This window comes from Sander lucioperca, chromosome 3 (genome assembly GCF_008315115.2).
Source record: "Sander lucioperca isolate FBNREF2018 chromosome 3, SLUC_FBN_1.2, whole genome shotgun sequence".
Lineage (NCBI taxonomy): Eukaryota > Metazoa > Chordata > Actinopteri > Perciformes > Percidae > Sander > Sander lucioperca.
In genome coordinates, this window is record NC_050175.1 from 28,931,906 (window position 1) to 28,948,931 (window position 17,026).

The 17,026-nt window shown below is 39.7% G+C and overlaps 2 protein-coding genes and 1 long non-coding RNA gene across 3 annotated transcripts in view; 2 read left to right on the forward strand and 1 right to left on the reverse strand.

The window, feature by feature from the left end:
• LOC118494725 overlaps positions 1–17,026 on the forward strand; it is a 20,857-nt gene continuing 3,831 nt past the window's right edge. The window contains exons 1-2 of the long non-coding RNA XR_004896890.1: positions 1–57; positions 13,303–13,308. This is a non-coding gene — a long non-coding RNA (uncharacterized LOC118494725). The remainder of the gene's footprint in view (positions 58–13,302; positions 13,309–17,026) is intronic.
• Positions 3,368–7,374, forward strand: hdc (histidine decarboxylase). The gene is made up of 12 exons (XM_031306073.2): positions 3,368–3,410; positions 3,516–3,688; positions 3,773–3,886; positions 4,021–4,143; positions 4,236–4,373; positions 4,462–4,605; positions 5,220–5,286; positions 5,413–5,575; positions 5,725–5,815; positions 5,903–6,001; positions 6,177–6,278; positions 6,544–7,374. Exons 1-12 carry the CDS (start codon positions 3,383–3,385, stop codon positions 7,315–7,317), a joined length of 2,016 nt encoding a protein of 671 aa, XP_031161933.1. The 5' UTR covers positions 3,368–3,382; the 3' UTR covers positions 7,318–7,374.
• Positions 7,490–12,409, reverse strand: LOC116054642 (very long-chain acyl-CoA synthetase-like). The gene is made up of 10 exons (XM_031306302.2): positions 11,888–12,409; positions 10,548–10,757; positions 10,276–10,434; positions 9,934–10,058; positions 9,529–9,723; positions 9,222–9,312; positions 8,934–9,132; positions 8,502–8,599; positions 7,986–8,116; positions 7,490–7,880 (listed from the first exon to the last, which is right to left on the reverse strand). The coding sequence occupies exons 1-10, from the start codon at positions 12,366–12,368 to the stop codon at positions 7,707–7,709; spliced, it is 1,863 nt and encodes a 620-aa protein (XP_031162162.1). The 5' UTR covers positions 12,369–12,409; the 3' UTR covers positions 7,490–7,706.

The following is a 17,026-nucleotide window of genomic DNA, read 5'->3' on the forward strand; positions in this document are numbered from 1 at the left end:
TGTTACTAATGATATTAACTATATACCTGTGGTGACGATGGCCTTTATTCAACCATTGTATTTTCTCTCTCTCGCACACAGTTCGGTCGCAAACATGTAACCATGGAATCCACCGGACTTAAACTTTTGGCTCTGTTCATACCAACTGCCGATAGAAACAATGAAAAGAAATATCTGGAAGGATGCAGACGGTTCCCTTTTTATTACCTGTTTTTATCTCTCTGGTGATGATAATATTTGCCGTTTGGACTCACGTTTTTGAATTACAGAATGAACTTCAGAGTTATAATCATCATTAAATGAACATTTTTGACCTGTCAAACATACAGTCTTCCCCTCTCTCCTCCACTCCTTCAGTGCACAAATCACTTTAGCAACACATACTGCCACAGGAGGAGGAGAAAAGGAGAGGACAAGAAGAGGAGAGGAAGAAAGGATGAGGAGAGGAGATGAAGAAAGGAGAAGAGGTGTTATTTGTCAGCTAACATGATGTCATGATGGACTAACTGACCAACTGACTAACTTCTAACTGACTTCAGGCCTCAACGCCAACAGGTGTTTTCGCTTAATCTTTAATACTGTGAGAGATTTGACACCCTGCGGAACATCCTGTGCAGTTATGGTGTGTGTTGTGTAAAGATTTTGAGAAGACAATAGCTATCCAAATAGGGCCTGTTTCTCTTCTCCTCCTGGTATTTCTTGTATGATTTAATACAGGAGGCAGTGTTGCAGTTGGTGGACACCACTTCACTTGGAAGCTCACTGTGCCTCATGTGAAAGTCTGTTTGCCTCCCTAAGCACATTGTTGGAAAGGGCACAACATTCCCTACATTTTAATGTAAAATAAATATATGAGATTTAAAATTGTGGATAGTATAGCAAAGTAAAAATGCTCCTCACTCAGTCAGTTGGATCCCCAACTCTGAGTCTGTACATTCTATCCAAAACACACTAATGTAAAAATGTCAGAAGGGCTTTTTTTTAAAAGCCTCAAAGAAGGTTGAATATTTCAAAAAGTATTAATGTGATTTGAAAGTTGAATACTACCCTAACATTTTAAAGTTTGAATAGAATTTTTCAAAAATTCTGAACAACCAAACACAAACTCCCTCCTATCATGAGCCTCTTTCCGACCAAGTAGTTACAGGAATGCAGTTATAGGAACAGTCCACTTCTAAACAGTTCCACTAACTACTCTCTCCCAAAACCACATTTTTTAAGTGTATGGTGATATATCATAGGAAAATGTATTTCAGATCGTAGGAAGTCATAATCTATGAGTATATAATTTCATATTGCAAATAAAATAATGCACATAAAATAATTACACTGTGACATTATCTCTCTAGATAAAATTTATTCCGGGTGCAGAGGGATTGATGTATATTACACAAAGAATATTGCACTGTAATGTTAACTATCAATTAAACTGTTGATAATATTGTCCTATTATGCTAAATACAGTATTTTGTCACTGAGATGTGAATAAATAAAGCATTACCATCAGAAGAGGGTAAATATTTAGTACAAACGTGGAGTCAATGGGGGATGCGAAAAACAATTTCAACTAGAACTGCAAGCAGTTATGATGGGGTCCAAGCCTCCTCGGCGTGAGTTGCCCCCAACGCGAGTCACCCCAACGACCCGGGGAGCATGCGAAAGCGGAACCCAAAGCGGAACGGTGCGGAAGCAAACGTCAGTAAATATCGAGAGGTTTGAGCCGCAAGGTCTGTGGTACCTTGCCACTGCAAATATCCCATTAACATTGATTGAGTTAAAGGGCCAAAACTCGTCTACGCTGACTATAGCGCCCCCCTAATGGCCAATCTTCACCAAATTTGGTACAGAGCCTCAGAGCAGCATGCCAAACAAGCGTCACAAGTTTCATGTTGATAGCAATTACTACGGCAGAGAAAATTGCAATCGCAAATGTTCGCACCTTAATGGCCGATCTTCGCCAAATTTGGTAAGGAGCGTTTTTTGCTGATAGCATTTAATTTGGCTGAGATATGATAAAGTTTGTTTGGTAGCTAGCTAGGAAAATGTGTTTGGTCGTCAAATGTGCATACTGTAACGTAGCAAAATTATTTTAATAACTTTTACTCAGGTCCATAGATGCTAGGTACCAGGTTTCGTGCAGATCGGTCGCACGGCCTAGGAGGAGTTTGGAAAAGTTGGGTTTGCACATTGCACAATATTGCGAAAAAACTTCTTAGTGGAATTGGGCATGGCCTATATCAGGTGATTCAGCTTGATTCAAGGAACACGTCGATATAAGGTTTTCTAATGTGCGATGTGTAATGTGGGAGTTAAAGGCAAAAACACATTATAGCACCACCTAGTGGTCCACATGTGTAATTTTTATTAGGTGAGGTCCATGACCCATTGTACATCTACCCTGTAAATTTAAAGTTGCTCACATTAATGTAAGTGCTGAATCCAAACGTGGGTCCCATAGGCCACGTCCACTTTGACTAATCAGTACCCCACTGTAGGGGTGACCTCAGGAGTGGCCCAAAATGGTACCCTCCAAATTTAGTAAAAATCGGATGAGCCGTTCATGAGATATAAACGTTTTGTACTTGTAGCGCCCCTTGGTGGCCAGTTTTCGTAAAATGTGTGGGGTCCTCCAGAGGGTCATCGCAAACAAGAATCTAAAGTTTCACGTTGATAGCATTTATTTTGGTCGAGATATGTCAAAGTTGGTGTTCATAGTTAGCTACACAAATTTGTTTGTGCATAATTTGCGCAGTTTTTAGCCGATACAAATTCTTTTGATTACTTTTTGTCAGGTGGGTCTGGAAATGCTACGTACAAAGTTTCGTGCAGATCGGTCACACGGTCGTGGAGGAGTTCAGCAAAGTAGATTTTCAATAAATCACGATTTTTCACGCATTAAAAGTCTAGGCGGAAATGGGCGTGGCCTATATCAGGTCAATTCAGGAAACGTGTGGATATCAGTATTTTTAATGTGCGATGTATGGTTTGGGAGTTATATATTTTTTTCTGCTATAGCGCCACCTAGTGGTGGAAGTGGGTCAATTGTTGTGCATGAGGTCCATGTAGGGATCTGGACCAGTCCTGAAAATGCCCCCCCCCCACACACACACACACACACACCATGTACAGTTTAGGCTGTAGCGTGACTTTTATCAACGGAAAAATAAACCGCGGTTCTCCCCCCCCCTCGGGCTTGGATCCCTAATGATGGAAAGAACATTTGAAGAGCATTTGTTTGATGGTTCAAATACGTCAACAATTTAGGGCGTGTTCTTCACAACAGGGTCTATATAGTTCTGTGATTTCTGCTACAGAGCACACATCATTGCAGTCACCTGTTACACGCAACGAATTAACCCAAAGAGCTCTCATCTCAAAAACAATGCAGGCTGAGGAATACAATCGCAGAGGTAATGATACTTTCCATTTTACTATATTGACTTATCTGTCGAAGATGAATGATAAACTGTAATAGGAATATCATTCCAGCAGTTACAGTGTCTTTTACTGATCAGGTAAGGAGCTGGTGGACTACATCACACAGTACCTGGGCTCCATCAGGGAGAGGAGGGTGATTCCAGATGTGAAGCCAGGTTACATGAAGGAGCTTCTCCCTGACACAGCGCCTACAGAGCCAGAGGACTGGGAGACTATCTTCCAGGACATCGAGAAAGTCATCATGCCAGGAGTAAGTTCCTACTGTCATCCATTATCATATCAGTAATTTAATACTTTGGCAAGGAAGCACGTATTTTCTCATATTTTTCCCCAGGTGGTTCACTGGCAGAGCCCTCATATGCACGCCTACTACCCTAGTCTGACTTCATGGCCCTCTATGCTTGGAGACATGCTGGCTGACGCCATTAACTGTGTTGGATTCACCTGGGTAAGGGACTAACTCACACTTTTTTCTCCACTACACTACCTAAAAACAACAAAAAAAACATCACGACAATTAAGTCATACCATCTGACTAAATTATATGATATTGTCCGTGTCCGTGTTACCGGTTTTGAACAGGCCTCCAGCCCAGCATGTACAGAATTGGAAATGAATGTGATGGACTGGTTGTGTAAAGCACTGGGGCTTCCCTCCTTCTTCCTGCATCACCATCCTGACAGCAGAGGTGGAGGCATACTGCAGGTTTGATCTGTTTATTTTAAACCCAAAAACCTTTACACAGTAGTCTCTGTGGCAACGTTTTATCTCTCTCCTCTATCTGACTCTCCTGTTAGAGCACAGTCAGTGAGAGCACACTGGTTGCTCTGCTGGCAGCCAGGAAAGACAAATTTTTGCAGCTGCAGGCTGAGCTCGATCAGGACGTGGACAATTCGGCCCTAAATTCAAGACTGGTGGCTTACGCTTCAGATCAGGTCAGTGTCAGCACTTCTTCTACAATAACTTTCTGTCAATCAGATGAAAAAAAAAAAAACTGAGAAACTAAATTGATTGCTTTTATAGGCTCATTCCTCAGTTGAGAAGGCAGGTCTGATCTCTCTGGTGAAGATCAGGTTTCTTCCCACTGATGAGCAGTTATCTCTGAAAGGAGACACGTTGAAACAAGCCATACAAGAAGACAGGAGAAGGGGATTGGTCCCTTTCATGGTAGGTATTTGACACGGAAGGATGGGCTGGGTACCATGGAGGTGTTGAGGTGGAGAATTTACAAATCATACGAGTGTTTTTCAATGTTTTAGCTGAAATCATGTAATGTACTGTAACTATTTTTTTGAGTATTTTTTACATTAATGTATTGGTACTTTTACTTAAAAGATCTGAGTAATTCTTCCACCACTGCAAATAGCTTGAAATTAAATCAAAACAATGTTGCATAGAAGGTAAAAAACATAAAAATGGTCAGTGGTAATATTAAAACGTAATTGTACAATGCTGCATAATTTGTAGGGCTAAAACATGAAAAAAAAACACTGGTATGTTTTTAAAGATAATTTAAAATATACAACAAAATACTGACAATACATGTTACAGCCTTTAGAAAATGGTAAATTGTAATTTGCACAGCTATTTGAGTAGCCTAGATGTTTCATGTACTTTTGTTTTTCTAACTTTTTTAACCCTGTGTTTGATGTGTGTCTCTGTTGTTACTCTTGCAGCAATTTCTCTCGGTGTCCAAAACGAATTTCTCCTTAGGGAGACTAATAAAGAGACTTTGACTTTGACTTTGATCTTATCTGGGATTTTGTTTCTCTCCTGTTCAGCTGTGTGCAACTTTGGGAACTACAGGAGTGTGTGCTTTCGACAATCTGTCTGAACTGGGACCAGTCTGTACGTCTTCAAATTTACTCCCAATAATGTCCGTTTAAACACAGCCTGTAAAGTCAAAATGTTGTGTTGCTCCATTGAGATGCATTCAGAGAATTACAGTACTTGCATTTAAATGTTCTTTTAAAGGTGCAGAAGAAGGACTGTGGCTCCATGTTGATGCTGCGTACGCTGGCTCAGCCTACTTCTGTCCTGAGCTCCGCTGGTCCCTGGAGGGCATTGAATTGGCTCACTCTTTTGTCTTCAACCCCTCCAAGTGGATGATGGTCCACTTTGACTGCACAGCATTCTGGTGAGCTTTCTAACCCATACCTGAAACCTTACCTCTAGAATTAAACATTATCTATGAAAGAGGGTCTGAAATAAAAAATAAAAAAAGATAAATAGAAAGTGAATGTGAAGGACACTTGTTGCTTATATGGTTTAACTTTGTTTTCTCAGGGTAAAGGACAAATATAAGCTCCAACAGACATTCACAGTTGATCCTGTTTACCTCAGACATGAAAACTCACAGGCAGCCATGGACTTTATGGTATCAAACTGTCATGTCTTCCCTTAAAGATTCAATTATCATAGTGAATCATTTCATGCAATGACACTACTTCTTTCTGATGTTCAGCATTGGCAAATTCCCCTCAGCCGACGTTTCCGTTCTCTCAAACTCTGGTTTGTTATGCGGTCCTTTGGACTGAAAAACCTCCAGGCTCATATCAGACATGTAAGTGGCACTCAGTTCTCTTCATGCTAATTATTTTAGGAATACATATCAAATATAATCAGAAGAGGGACCAAACACACAGTGTATTTACTTTAGGCAATTCTGTGACAACCCACAGATTTGATCTGTTTTTAAGTTTCAGGATTTACATGTATATTTCTTCTGTGTTTTCTAGGGGATTGAGATGGCAAAACTCTTGGAGTCTCACATAAAGAGTGACCCAAATTTTGAGGTTCCTGCTGAGAGGCACCTTGGCCTAGTGGTGTTCTGCCTGAAAGTATGTTGCACATTTTGTACTATGCGGTACATGTTGTTAAGCAACATGTCTTTCACTGGCTAATCATTGTTGAAAGTTATTGAATGAGGTCAACTAGTTTTATCAGGCGCAGGTGAAGGGCACAACAATATTGGAGATCATTAAAACGAGCTGAAACCTTGACCTGAAAAGGATTCAGTTTTGGTTGGAAGCTTTGAGCTTGTTGATCTTGCAACGGTTATGAATATGTTATTTTATTTTATTTTATTTTATTTTATTTTTCTAGGGTGGAAATGCTTTAACCCAGGAGCTGCTGAGGAGACTGACCCGGTCAGGCACAATGTACCTCATCCCTGCAGATATTCACACCAAGCGTATCATCCGATTCACAGTGACCTCACAGTTCACTACCGCAGAGGACATCCTTAAGGACTGGAGCATCATCTCCAAAATGGCTTCCACTCTTCTGGCTGAGACACAGCCTCTGAATAATGCAGACCAACCAAAATCAGGGAAAGATGAGGCGATAGAAGAAAACCAAGACCCAGACTCAGATACCAGGTCTGAGGAGAGAGAGAATGCCACCTCCGGGATGGACAAGGCTCAAGTGGAGCTGTGGATTGACAAGGCTTGGAATCGATCTAGAAGACCGATGCGCTCTCTTAGCTGCAGCAGCGAGCCTCTGCCTTACACTTGCATCGGGCCGCTGTCTGGCTACAACTTTGAAACAAGGCCTAGTCTTAAAGATGCTGCAGGCGCCCTCCCCAGCACGCCATCAACAGCAGGATCTGGTCCTATGTTTAAGATTACAGAGATGTCTTCAAATATTCTGGGTAAACAGGTCCTGAAAAAGCTGACAAAGTTCAACAGCGTGCCCAGTTTCTGCAACCAGTGGGTGCAGTGTGGCCCGCACCAGCTGTGCTGCCCTGTGAAGGTTGCAACTCCAAAACACTTGTCCTCCACCTGCAGAAGAATGAACTGTATGACTTCTTCTACTGTAGCCAACACAGCTCCCTCTCCTACTACTCTGGAAACTGCCACTGCACCCGAGCTCCTGTAATGATCCTGAAAGCCGTGTATAGTTTACACACATCGTAATTCAGCTATTGATAATTAAGAATTTTATTACTGTACCAGGCTTGACTTGACAGTTACTGACTGTACTGAATTGAAGATCATCTAATTGTGTCAATGATTCGGGATTGCTTTGCTCATATACAATCGTGTTTTTTAAATATTTTTTATTAAAAACGGTTTCAAACTAAATGATATCCTTTGAAATATTTCAGTACACAATATTCCCCACAAGAAGCTTAAGAAATTTACTGTACATAAACACGCTCAATGTGCAGGTCATTTATCATTATTTGGCATCCTGTATCAATTAATACCCACAAATCAAATGTATTATTTTGAGGTTGACAATCCAATAATAAACACTGAACTCATTCAGAGCCTGATTCTTCCCTCTGCGATGGAGCTGAATATCTCCTGAGTCATAGGTACGTAGCCCTTGTTGTCCTCCAGGTAGAACAAAGGGTCCCTGATGACGGCTGGGTTAAAGCCCTCCTCTCCCAGCTTCACCTTCATTTGCTTAAACGTCCCAGTTACTACCAGTGCATCCTGCCAGAGAAAGATAAATGGTTATTTAATGGTTGGAAGACATTTTCAGGCAAATTCCTCAATTTCTTAATGTGTTATAATCGTATTCAGCAACACTCTGTTTACCTGTATGCGGATGAAGCGTGGTCTTGCGTAGCTGGGGAGGAAGTTTTTGACGTGCTGATATGCAGCTTTGCCGTCAAAGTCCATGTTTTCTTTGAGCGTCAGTGCTGCCATTCCAATTCTTCCCTCGTGTCCTAATCAGTCAAAGTAGAAAGAGGACTTATTTCAGGATGTGAGTATCAACAGCTCTTTATGTGTTTCATACTGAGCACTTGTTTCAAATACATGCTTTCCTGTTTTACATTTCTTCTCAATTTCCATATGTTTAACTCCATTTTGCAGGATTATGTGATTCATGCTTACAATGGTTAATGATTAATGGGCATGTAAACGGTTCTATAGGTCCAAATGGTCTTACAAACCTTAAAAAAACCTCCAAACAGATATAGTGGTCGGATGAAAAGTTTACTAAGATGTCATATTTTATAAAGACACTTTAACGACATAAGATCTTTCTAATAACTGTTATCTGAGGAGTATGTCCTGTATAAATCTTAAATTATTGCTAATCATTATTACCTGGCACCTTCACACCATAGACATTAGCCTCTTTAATGCAGTCCACCATGAGCAAATGATCAGCCACCTCTGTGGTTGCCACATTTTCTCCTTTCCACCTGTATTGGATGACAATACAAAGACAATATGTGCATATCCTAACTGCAAAGTTTTCATTTAGCACTGAGGACAGTTTGTTATAAATTACATACAAACATAGGAAAGGGGGGGAAATCATTTGCAGAAAATGCTGAAATACAGTAATAGTTACATGAAGATTCATTAATAGTCTTAAATATAGTCAAATTTGATGTTGTGTCCTACATCTTAAATTCTGTTTCCAGTGATCAAATGTATCTAGTTGTTATCTAACATAAACAGTGACACTGAGACCTTGTGTCTCCATTATTTGCTCAGCTTGTCAAATCTGTTCAATTTGTTTCATCCACTCACCTGAAAGTGTCTCCAATGCGGTCTTGAAAGAAGACAAATCCCTCGTTGTCTATCTTTAGAAGGTCACCACTGTTAAAGTAGAGGTCTCCCTTCACAAACACATCTCTCACCTTCTTCTTCTCTGTCTGCTGACTGTTCTTGGCGTAGCCGATGAAAGGTGATCTTTCTGCAATCCTAGCTATCAACAAACCGGTCTCTCCTGCGTGAGAAAGCAACAAGCACAGGATATCTATTAGTCAGAGCTAGAAGGTCAAGGGAGAGCTATATTTTCGGAGGAGATTGGCTCACCTCTGGGGACTTCAATGCAAAATCCTCGGGAGTCTTTGACTGGCTCCTCTTTCTCTGTGTCGTACCTTATGAGGGCATACGGACATCCCATCTTAAAAAAACAAACAGATTGGGAATAAAATGTGAGAAAGAATAAAGTAACTAGTCATATATTATACATTATATTAATTATTATTATTAATTTCATGTTAATGATGCAATAGCAGCTGTAAAAGTTGGATAAAAGTCCAGCCAACCCTGCAAGTTCATCCCAAATGTTACCATTCAACAAAATGCTAAAAACCTTTGTGCATATGAGACCTCTTACTTTGTGGAGAAAATTCTCTTTGCCAATAGCTCCAACTTTGCCAGCGTAGTTGACAAAGCCAATATTTCCTTCTGTCGCTCCATAGCATTCACAGATGCGTATGGCCCCAAATCGCTGCAGGAAATCAGTCCAGGTGTCGGCCCTTATCCCGTTCCCCAAAGCCAATCGGACTTTATGATCTCTGTCATTGTCTCTCTAGAAAAGAGTGATGGAGAGATGAGACTAGGATAATAGAAATCACATTATGGTTTAAATACAAGCAGTGTGTCTGACTGCTGCAGGTGTTAGCTACCCATGCAAATGTTATTGAAGCAATTGAAGCCGCTAATTCATTTATCAACATATTGTTGTATTGTAATTATGGTAAAATAATATCACCATATGTGATATTATACTGAGGTTTACCTTTGGTGTGTTGCAAAGGTAGCGCATAATTTCTCCGATGTACTGAATAACAGTCACATTGTACTTTCTACAGTCATTCCAGAAGTGGGAGGCAGAGAATTTACGTCTTAAAACAACAGTGATGCCTGGAAATGAAGAGGCACAGATATCAGCAACATGTAGTCTCACACTTACTGAGAGCTCAGAAAGTGTTGTAAACCTTTTGGACTTTGAAATACAAATAGTGGAAATCAGAGCCACATTGTTATTTCAGGTCATATACCTGTTAGTTTAACCTTTAGTAAACTCATCAGAATGCAGCCTGGAAAACATGTTTTGTAGTTTTATGATGCCATGAATTACCTTTTTCTATGGCCCCACAAAGTCCCATCAGAAAGCCAGAACTGTGGTAAAGAGGCAGGTAAACGTAGATGATATCGTCTGAACGTACGCCAGCAACAGCCTGAACAAAAGATGCCATCCATAGCCTCTCATGGTTGATTACAGCTGCCTTGGGAAGCCCTAAAAGAAAACAGTGCCATCAGCATATTTTTATTGTCCTTCCTCTGCACTTCAAGGCCTGCACACTAAAACCATGAATGCAGATTAGAAGTGAAGGTCAGATGCCAGATTACCTGTGGTTCCAGAGGTGTAGATATACAGCGCAGGACTCTTAAGGTTAATGTTGGCCCTCAGCTGAGGTGACAGAGGCTGGTCTGAGGCCTGCTGAATTTTATCAGAGAGGCTTTCAATGCCCTCCACATCACAGTCCTCGCTGAGGATAAACACACGGACACCCTGCTGGTTCAGGGTAGGCAACACCTCCTCTACAGCCCCTCGCAAGTCTGAGAGAAACAGACAAAAGAGAGCAAAAAAGCAAGTGAAGGCTTAATGTAGGTCAGTGCAGTGACAATAATAATGGGAAAACAATCAAAACTGTTGTGCAAAATCATGGGAATAAAGACTGTTAAGATCAGGCCCAGGCCAATACATCGGCAAATATCATCTCATTGCAGATATATCAGTGTCTATGTCAGCTGATAAGTAACAAAAAATGTCAGGACATGTTATGAAACAATGCAATCATGATTGTTTTGTGGTTCATGTCCTATCATCTACTGGCTCGACTTCTGTGAGTTGATTCTGAAAGCAGTTACCAGTGCTCGGAGAACAAAGTGACATGAAGCAGAAGGGTTCAGTTCACCATGTTCTTAAGGTTTAATGACTGAGACACACAAGGATATTCATTTTCTAACAATCGCTCCATTCACTTTGATGACGTGAGAGTAGACATATATAAAGAGGACAGGAGGATTGGTTCAGGGTAGGTTCATGCAGATACATCTTTAGGAAGGAAAACAGTGTAACAATGTATGATACAAATGTATGATACCAAGTAAAACAGATGAGAGAGGCTTTGTTCAGAGTTTTCCCAGAATGTAATGTAACATATTCACAACAGGATGGAAATGCCAAACTAGGTTTCAGGTAATTAACAGTCTACACATAGTTTGTCCACCAAAGAGAACTGATACGTTAATTTTTTTTAAATGTAAGAGTTCCATATAAGGATTGTTTGTTCATGTTATGCATTTAGGCTATGTTAAAAGACATTTCTTTAAAGCCCAAATATCGGCTTAATATCAGCATCTGCCTCAAAAATCCAGCATTGGTCAAGCTATACTTCAAACACCATGCAAAGAACATATTCACAGCAGGATACACATTTAACATCATTGATCAATTTTTAAAGAGGACAATTTCATTTATTCATAAGACGCTGCAAGTTGTACAATAAAGTGAAGTGTTAATGAACTGGCATCTGACATTTAAATGCACGTTTATAATGACTTAGAGAGGGAGGTGTGAAAAAAACATCATCACCAATAGGCCTACCTAATGCAACACTAAAAATAAATAATGCAGAAAACCTGAAATTCATAATCACAAAGAGGATAGTATTTCCACAGCTTACCAGCGCCAGCAACCAGGACCTTGGCTTCACAGCAAGAAAAGCAGTGCAGCAAAGATTTGGAACGGATGTTGTAGTTCAGTAAAGAAGCGTTGCATCCCAGCTTGGTCAGTGCGAGCCAGATCCACACAAACTGAGGCTCGTTGCCCAGGAAGAGGGCCACCGTGTCCCCCTCCTTCAGCTGAGCATGCTTGGACAGAGCTCTGGCCACTCTGTTGCTTTCTTTGTCGGCCTGGCTGTAAGTGTAGGAGCTTTCCTCGAAAACTATGAACTTCTTATGTGGCTGCCTCGCCACTTGATCCAGAAAACAATCCAAAATACTGTAAAAGGGTTTCTGCTTCTTGAATTTGCTCATGCGTATAGCAATTTTGATTGCAGTAATCGTGTAACTTAAATCTTGACAAATATAAGGGTTTCTCAAGTAAAGCAATAACAGCAAAAGTGCCAAGCCTGCAAGAGCGGTGTATAGAATATATGCACTCATTATAAATCAGAAGAAACGTGCCAGTCCGGCTGCAAGAGTGCTGAAAAGTTCAACAGCAAATCACAGCTGACTATAACCCTAGTGAACAGTTTACGCCTCCTGAACGTCGACCGATTTTCTTCTCCTCTCGGGGAGTACTACAATAGAGTTCCTAGGTGTTAATAAATTCTCCAACTGCTTACGAAAGTGAAAAGTATCACATTTCTGTCCTTATTAGGAATTTACTTCCGTCCTCTGTTGCAATCCTACTTTACCTTTGTGTTATCATCACGTTGTAGCGAATTAAATGGTAGAACTCAAAGCGCCAGAGATACTGAAATCTACGAAAGTTTATTCAATTTTTAGTCACACTTGATACACAGAGGTCATCAATCTACCCCAGTGTCTCAGTCATGGTAATCCAACAAATGTAAATAATCATGAACACTAAATCAAGACTAAAACCTAGGTAACGTAAATGCAAAAAAAACACCAACAGAACATCCGTTACACACTTAAACTAGGACAGGAACCGTTAATAACCTAGCCCCATGATCCTTTGCACTACCGTGCAGAACAGTCAACACAAAGGCATCCTGCAGGCCATTACAATATTGACCTGGCCAGGGGCATAGCACAAAATTCTGGACCCTGCAGAAAGGCATTCTTCATGGGCACCTCCCCACATCCACAGCTATGCACTCTAGCATCTTTTTGGGCCCTCTTAACATGAGGGTCCTGGGTACTCAGTCCCAAGAAAAACAGAAGAGAAATCTTCAGCATTCAGGGATATTTTAAACAATAGCGTGCAGATTAATGCTCATGGTTTTGGAACAAAATGTTTAAAACAAATTATATATGGGAGGAATTTTTAGGTGTTCACATTAATATGTTTAACATTTTTGTTTATGTACTGTATAGTATATTGTATATCTCAACTACACTGAGGACAGAGAGTCCAGTCACATGTGCCTTTGTCTCCACCATGTGGTTTTTGAACGTCTGTCACACACATGAAATTTGATCAAATCAGAGCAGACATGCACATGAAAACTAGTCCTGGTTTTACAATAAAAAATTGTCCTGGTTTTACAATAAGAAGTAATTCACACAAATGTCATAATGCTATTCAACAGACCAATAGCAACAGGGACCAACGAGTTCTTAAATCCTGTAAAAGAAATTCTTCAAAAAACATTATAGAGTCAGTGATGAGATTAATCAATTCTATTTATTTCACGCAGCATGGAGACAAGACCTGAAACTTGTGTTCTCTCCTGACTTTCAGAGTGTCTTGCCTTAAATGTCATTAAGTGAACAAAAGAACAACAATTGCTGACCTCATGACAAGGTTGATTCAGTCTCTTATTTACTATCATGTCCAGTACTTGAGCTCTTCCTGAGAACAATGGTCATTTACCTTCGCCTATCTTCAAGCCTTTAATGTTAACTCCCAGTAGACTGTCAGCTGACTCTCATCTGACAAGCTCACAACTCACACACATGGGCTTCACTAACATCAATACATTGAGTATTACATCTAAAATGTTCAATTCCCACAGAGCTGCATCTTGGCAGATTAGATCTGTGACCAGATGGAAGCAAACTGAATTCACTGAACAATGGTTGACTAAGGTCAGCAAGGATTGAATGGGCCTTCTTTGTGACTCTGACTTTTTACACTTTTGTGGAGAGGTCATTTACATCCAAATTGAATTATTGTTAGAGCACAAATCATCTGCAAGGAAGCTTGTTCTGACAACATGATGATAACACAAAGATAAAATAGGATTACAAGAGAGGACAAGCAGTAAAAGCATAAAAAGTAGGCATTCACAGAAAGATGATACTTTTCACTTTTGTCAGCAGTTGGATAATTTATTTCCACAAGGGAACTCTTTTGTTACTCCCCCAGAGGAAAAAAATCGGTCAAAGTTCAAAAGGCGTAACTTGTACTTTGGGTCTACGAAGTACAAGACGTGTGACGTGAAAGTTGAAACTTTCAGGACTCTTATTGCAGCCGGACTGACACTTTTCTTCAGATTTATAATAATTGCATAAACAGTTGTGTTCAAAATAATAGCAGTCCAACATCATTAACCTCATAAATCATTTTTTTTGGTAGAAGTGATATTTCTACATGGCAAATAATTTACTAGTAAGTGTTGTAGAGTCATAGAAAACCAACAGACCCAACAGTCATGACATGCATGCTGCTCATTCTGTGTAATTGAATCTGTTATTGAAAGGGGTATGTTCAAAATAATAGCAGTGGTGTGTTCAATTAGTGAGGTGATTGATTCTGTGAAGAAACAGGTGTCAATTATGGCCCATATTTAAGGAAGGAAGGAAGCAAATGTTGTGCATGCTAGTTATAGTGCATTTCAAACAGAAATACTCAGCAAAATGGGTCATTCCAGACATTGCTCTGAGGAACAGCGGACTTTGATTAAAAAGTTGATTGGAGAGGAGAAAACGTATAAAGAAGTGCAGAAAATTATAGGCTGCTCAGCCAAAATGATTTCAAATGCCTTGAAATGGCATCCAAAGCCTGAACGACGTGGGAAAAAACGGTCAACTACCATTCGAATGGATCGAAGAATAGCCAAAATGGCAAAGGCTCAACCAATGATCAGCTCCAGGAAAATCAAAGAAGACTTAAAGTTACCTGTGAGTACAGTTACGATCAGAAGAAGGCTATGTGAAGCAAAGCTATCAGCTAGAAGCCCCCGCAAAGTCCCATTGTTGAAAAAAAGACATGTACTCAATAGGTTGAAATTTGCCAAAGGACACATTGACTGGCCAAAGGAGAAATGGGGCAACATTATGTGGACTGATGAGAGCAAAATTGTTCTTTTTGGGTCTAGGGGCCGCAGACAGTTTGTCCGACGACCCCCATGCACTGAATTCAAGCCACAGTACACTGTGAAGACAATAAAGCATGGTGGTGCAAAAACCATGTTATGGGGATGTTTCTCATACTGTGGTGTTGGGCCTATTTATCGCATACCAGGGATCATTGATCAGTTTCAATACATCAAAATACTTGAAGAGGTCATGTTGCCTTATGCTGAAGAGGAAATGCCTTTGAAATGGGTCTTTCAACAAGACAATGACCCAAAACACACCAGTAAGCGAGCAAAGTCTTGGTTCCAGATGAACAATTTTAATTTTCTTTCACCATTTTAAGATGGCTCTTCTTAATTATTTGCATACAAGCTGCAACTGCTTTCCTCATGCTTGATATTTCTATTTTTATTTATTTACTTTATTTTATTTTATTTTTTTCATTATTATTATTATTATTATTATTATTATTATTATTATTATTATTATTATTTTAATTTTCCTTAAATTCTTTTTTTCAACTGTATATTAATGACCTTAACTGTTTATTGTCTAATATTTAATGGTTTGAATGGGGAGGATATGGGTGGTTTTGGTGTGATGGAGAGCTTTGTCTTTTGTCTGTCAGTATGTATGTATGTTTGATATATGTTTTTCTTGAGGTCTCCTCAAGTTGTTTTGTTAACTGTTTTGTCTAATTGTGAATGTATTGTATATGTTTGCCTTTAAGGACCCCCTCGAAAACGAGATGCTACATCTCAAGGGGTTATTCCTAATAAAAGAATTTCCACAACAAGATTGATGTTATGGAGCGGCCAGTCCAATCCCCAGACCTCAATCCCATAGAAAACTTGTGGAGTGACATCAAAAATGCTGTTTCTGAGTCAAAACCCAGTAATGCAGAGGAATTGTGGAATGTAGTTCAATCGTCCTGGGCTGGAATACCTGTTCACAGGTGCCAGAAGTTGGTCGACTCCATGCAACACAGATGTGAAGCAGTTCTCAGAAATAATGGTTATGCAACTAAATATTAGTGCAGTCAAGGGTAAAGCAAACCCTTGAGACATTTTTCAGTTTATAAAGTAAATGTTTGAGATTGTAAAGAAAAATGCAAATACTGCTATTTTTTTTGAACAGCCTAATATTCCTTTTTCTTCACTTTCTGTAAAGGTATAACACAAACTTGATCAATTTTGGTCATGTTTTGATTTGGAATTGAATGTGCAGTGTTCCCAATGCATTGATATTATGGAATTAAAAGCTATTCTAAGGATGTTGAGCATTATTCACTTTTTTTAAACACTGCTATTATTCTGAACACAACTGTATATTCTATATACCGCGCTTATAGGTCTGGCACTTTAGCCATTATCGCTTAACTTAAGCAACCCTGTAACACTTCATTTGAAGGGGTGTGCATAAGACTGACATGACATTGTCATAACCAAGACATGACACTGGCCATAAACATGTGGACACAAGTCTTTATGAATGTTTATGACTGTTGTCATTGTCATGTCACTCAGTAAATTATGAAACTTAATGCAAAGTTGGCATTGTTTGAGATGTTGACAATAACTAAGACAACAATTTCTTTGTTATGACAACTTGACATTAACCTAAACAACATAACCGTTCATGTCATAGCAGGCCTACTTATCAAATTATTTCAGCTTTATGTGGTAACAATACATTAAACTGTCATAAGTGGTTGGATTTTACATTGGCTGTCATGAGACCATTATGATTGTGTCATGAAAATTTTCCTTGACCTCAAGTAAAGTGAGGCGAGAAATGTGCTTCTCCCTACTTTACTTTTTAGAATGGGTTTC

Bases quoted from the DNA above. Each gene is read 5' to 3' on its own strand.
- LOC116054642 (XM_031306302.2), bottom strand. From the start codon at position 12,368: ATGAGTGCATATATTCTATACACCGCTCTTGCAGGCTTGGCACTTTTG. The intron at 10,059-10,275 runs GTAATTCATGGC...CTTCATTTCCAG, and splicing joins TTGTGGGGCCATAGAAAAAG to GCATCACTGTTGTTTTAAGA. The intron at 9,724-9,933 runs GTAAACCTCAGT...ACTCTTTTCTAG, and splicing joins ACCTTTGCAACACACCAAAG to AGAGACAATGACAGAGATCA.
- hdc (XM_031306073.2), top strand. From the start codon at position 3,383: ATGCAGGCTGAGGAATACAATCGCAGAG. The intron at 3,411-3,515 runs GTAATGATACTT...TTTACTGATCAG, and splicing joins TGAGGAATACAATCGCAGAG to GTAAGGAGCTGGTGGACTAC. The intron at 4,374-4,461 runs GTCAGTGTCAGC...TTGCTTTTATAG, and splicing joins TGGCTTACGCTTCAGATCAG to GCTCATTCCTCAGTTGAGAA.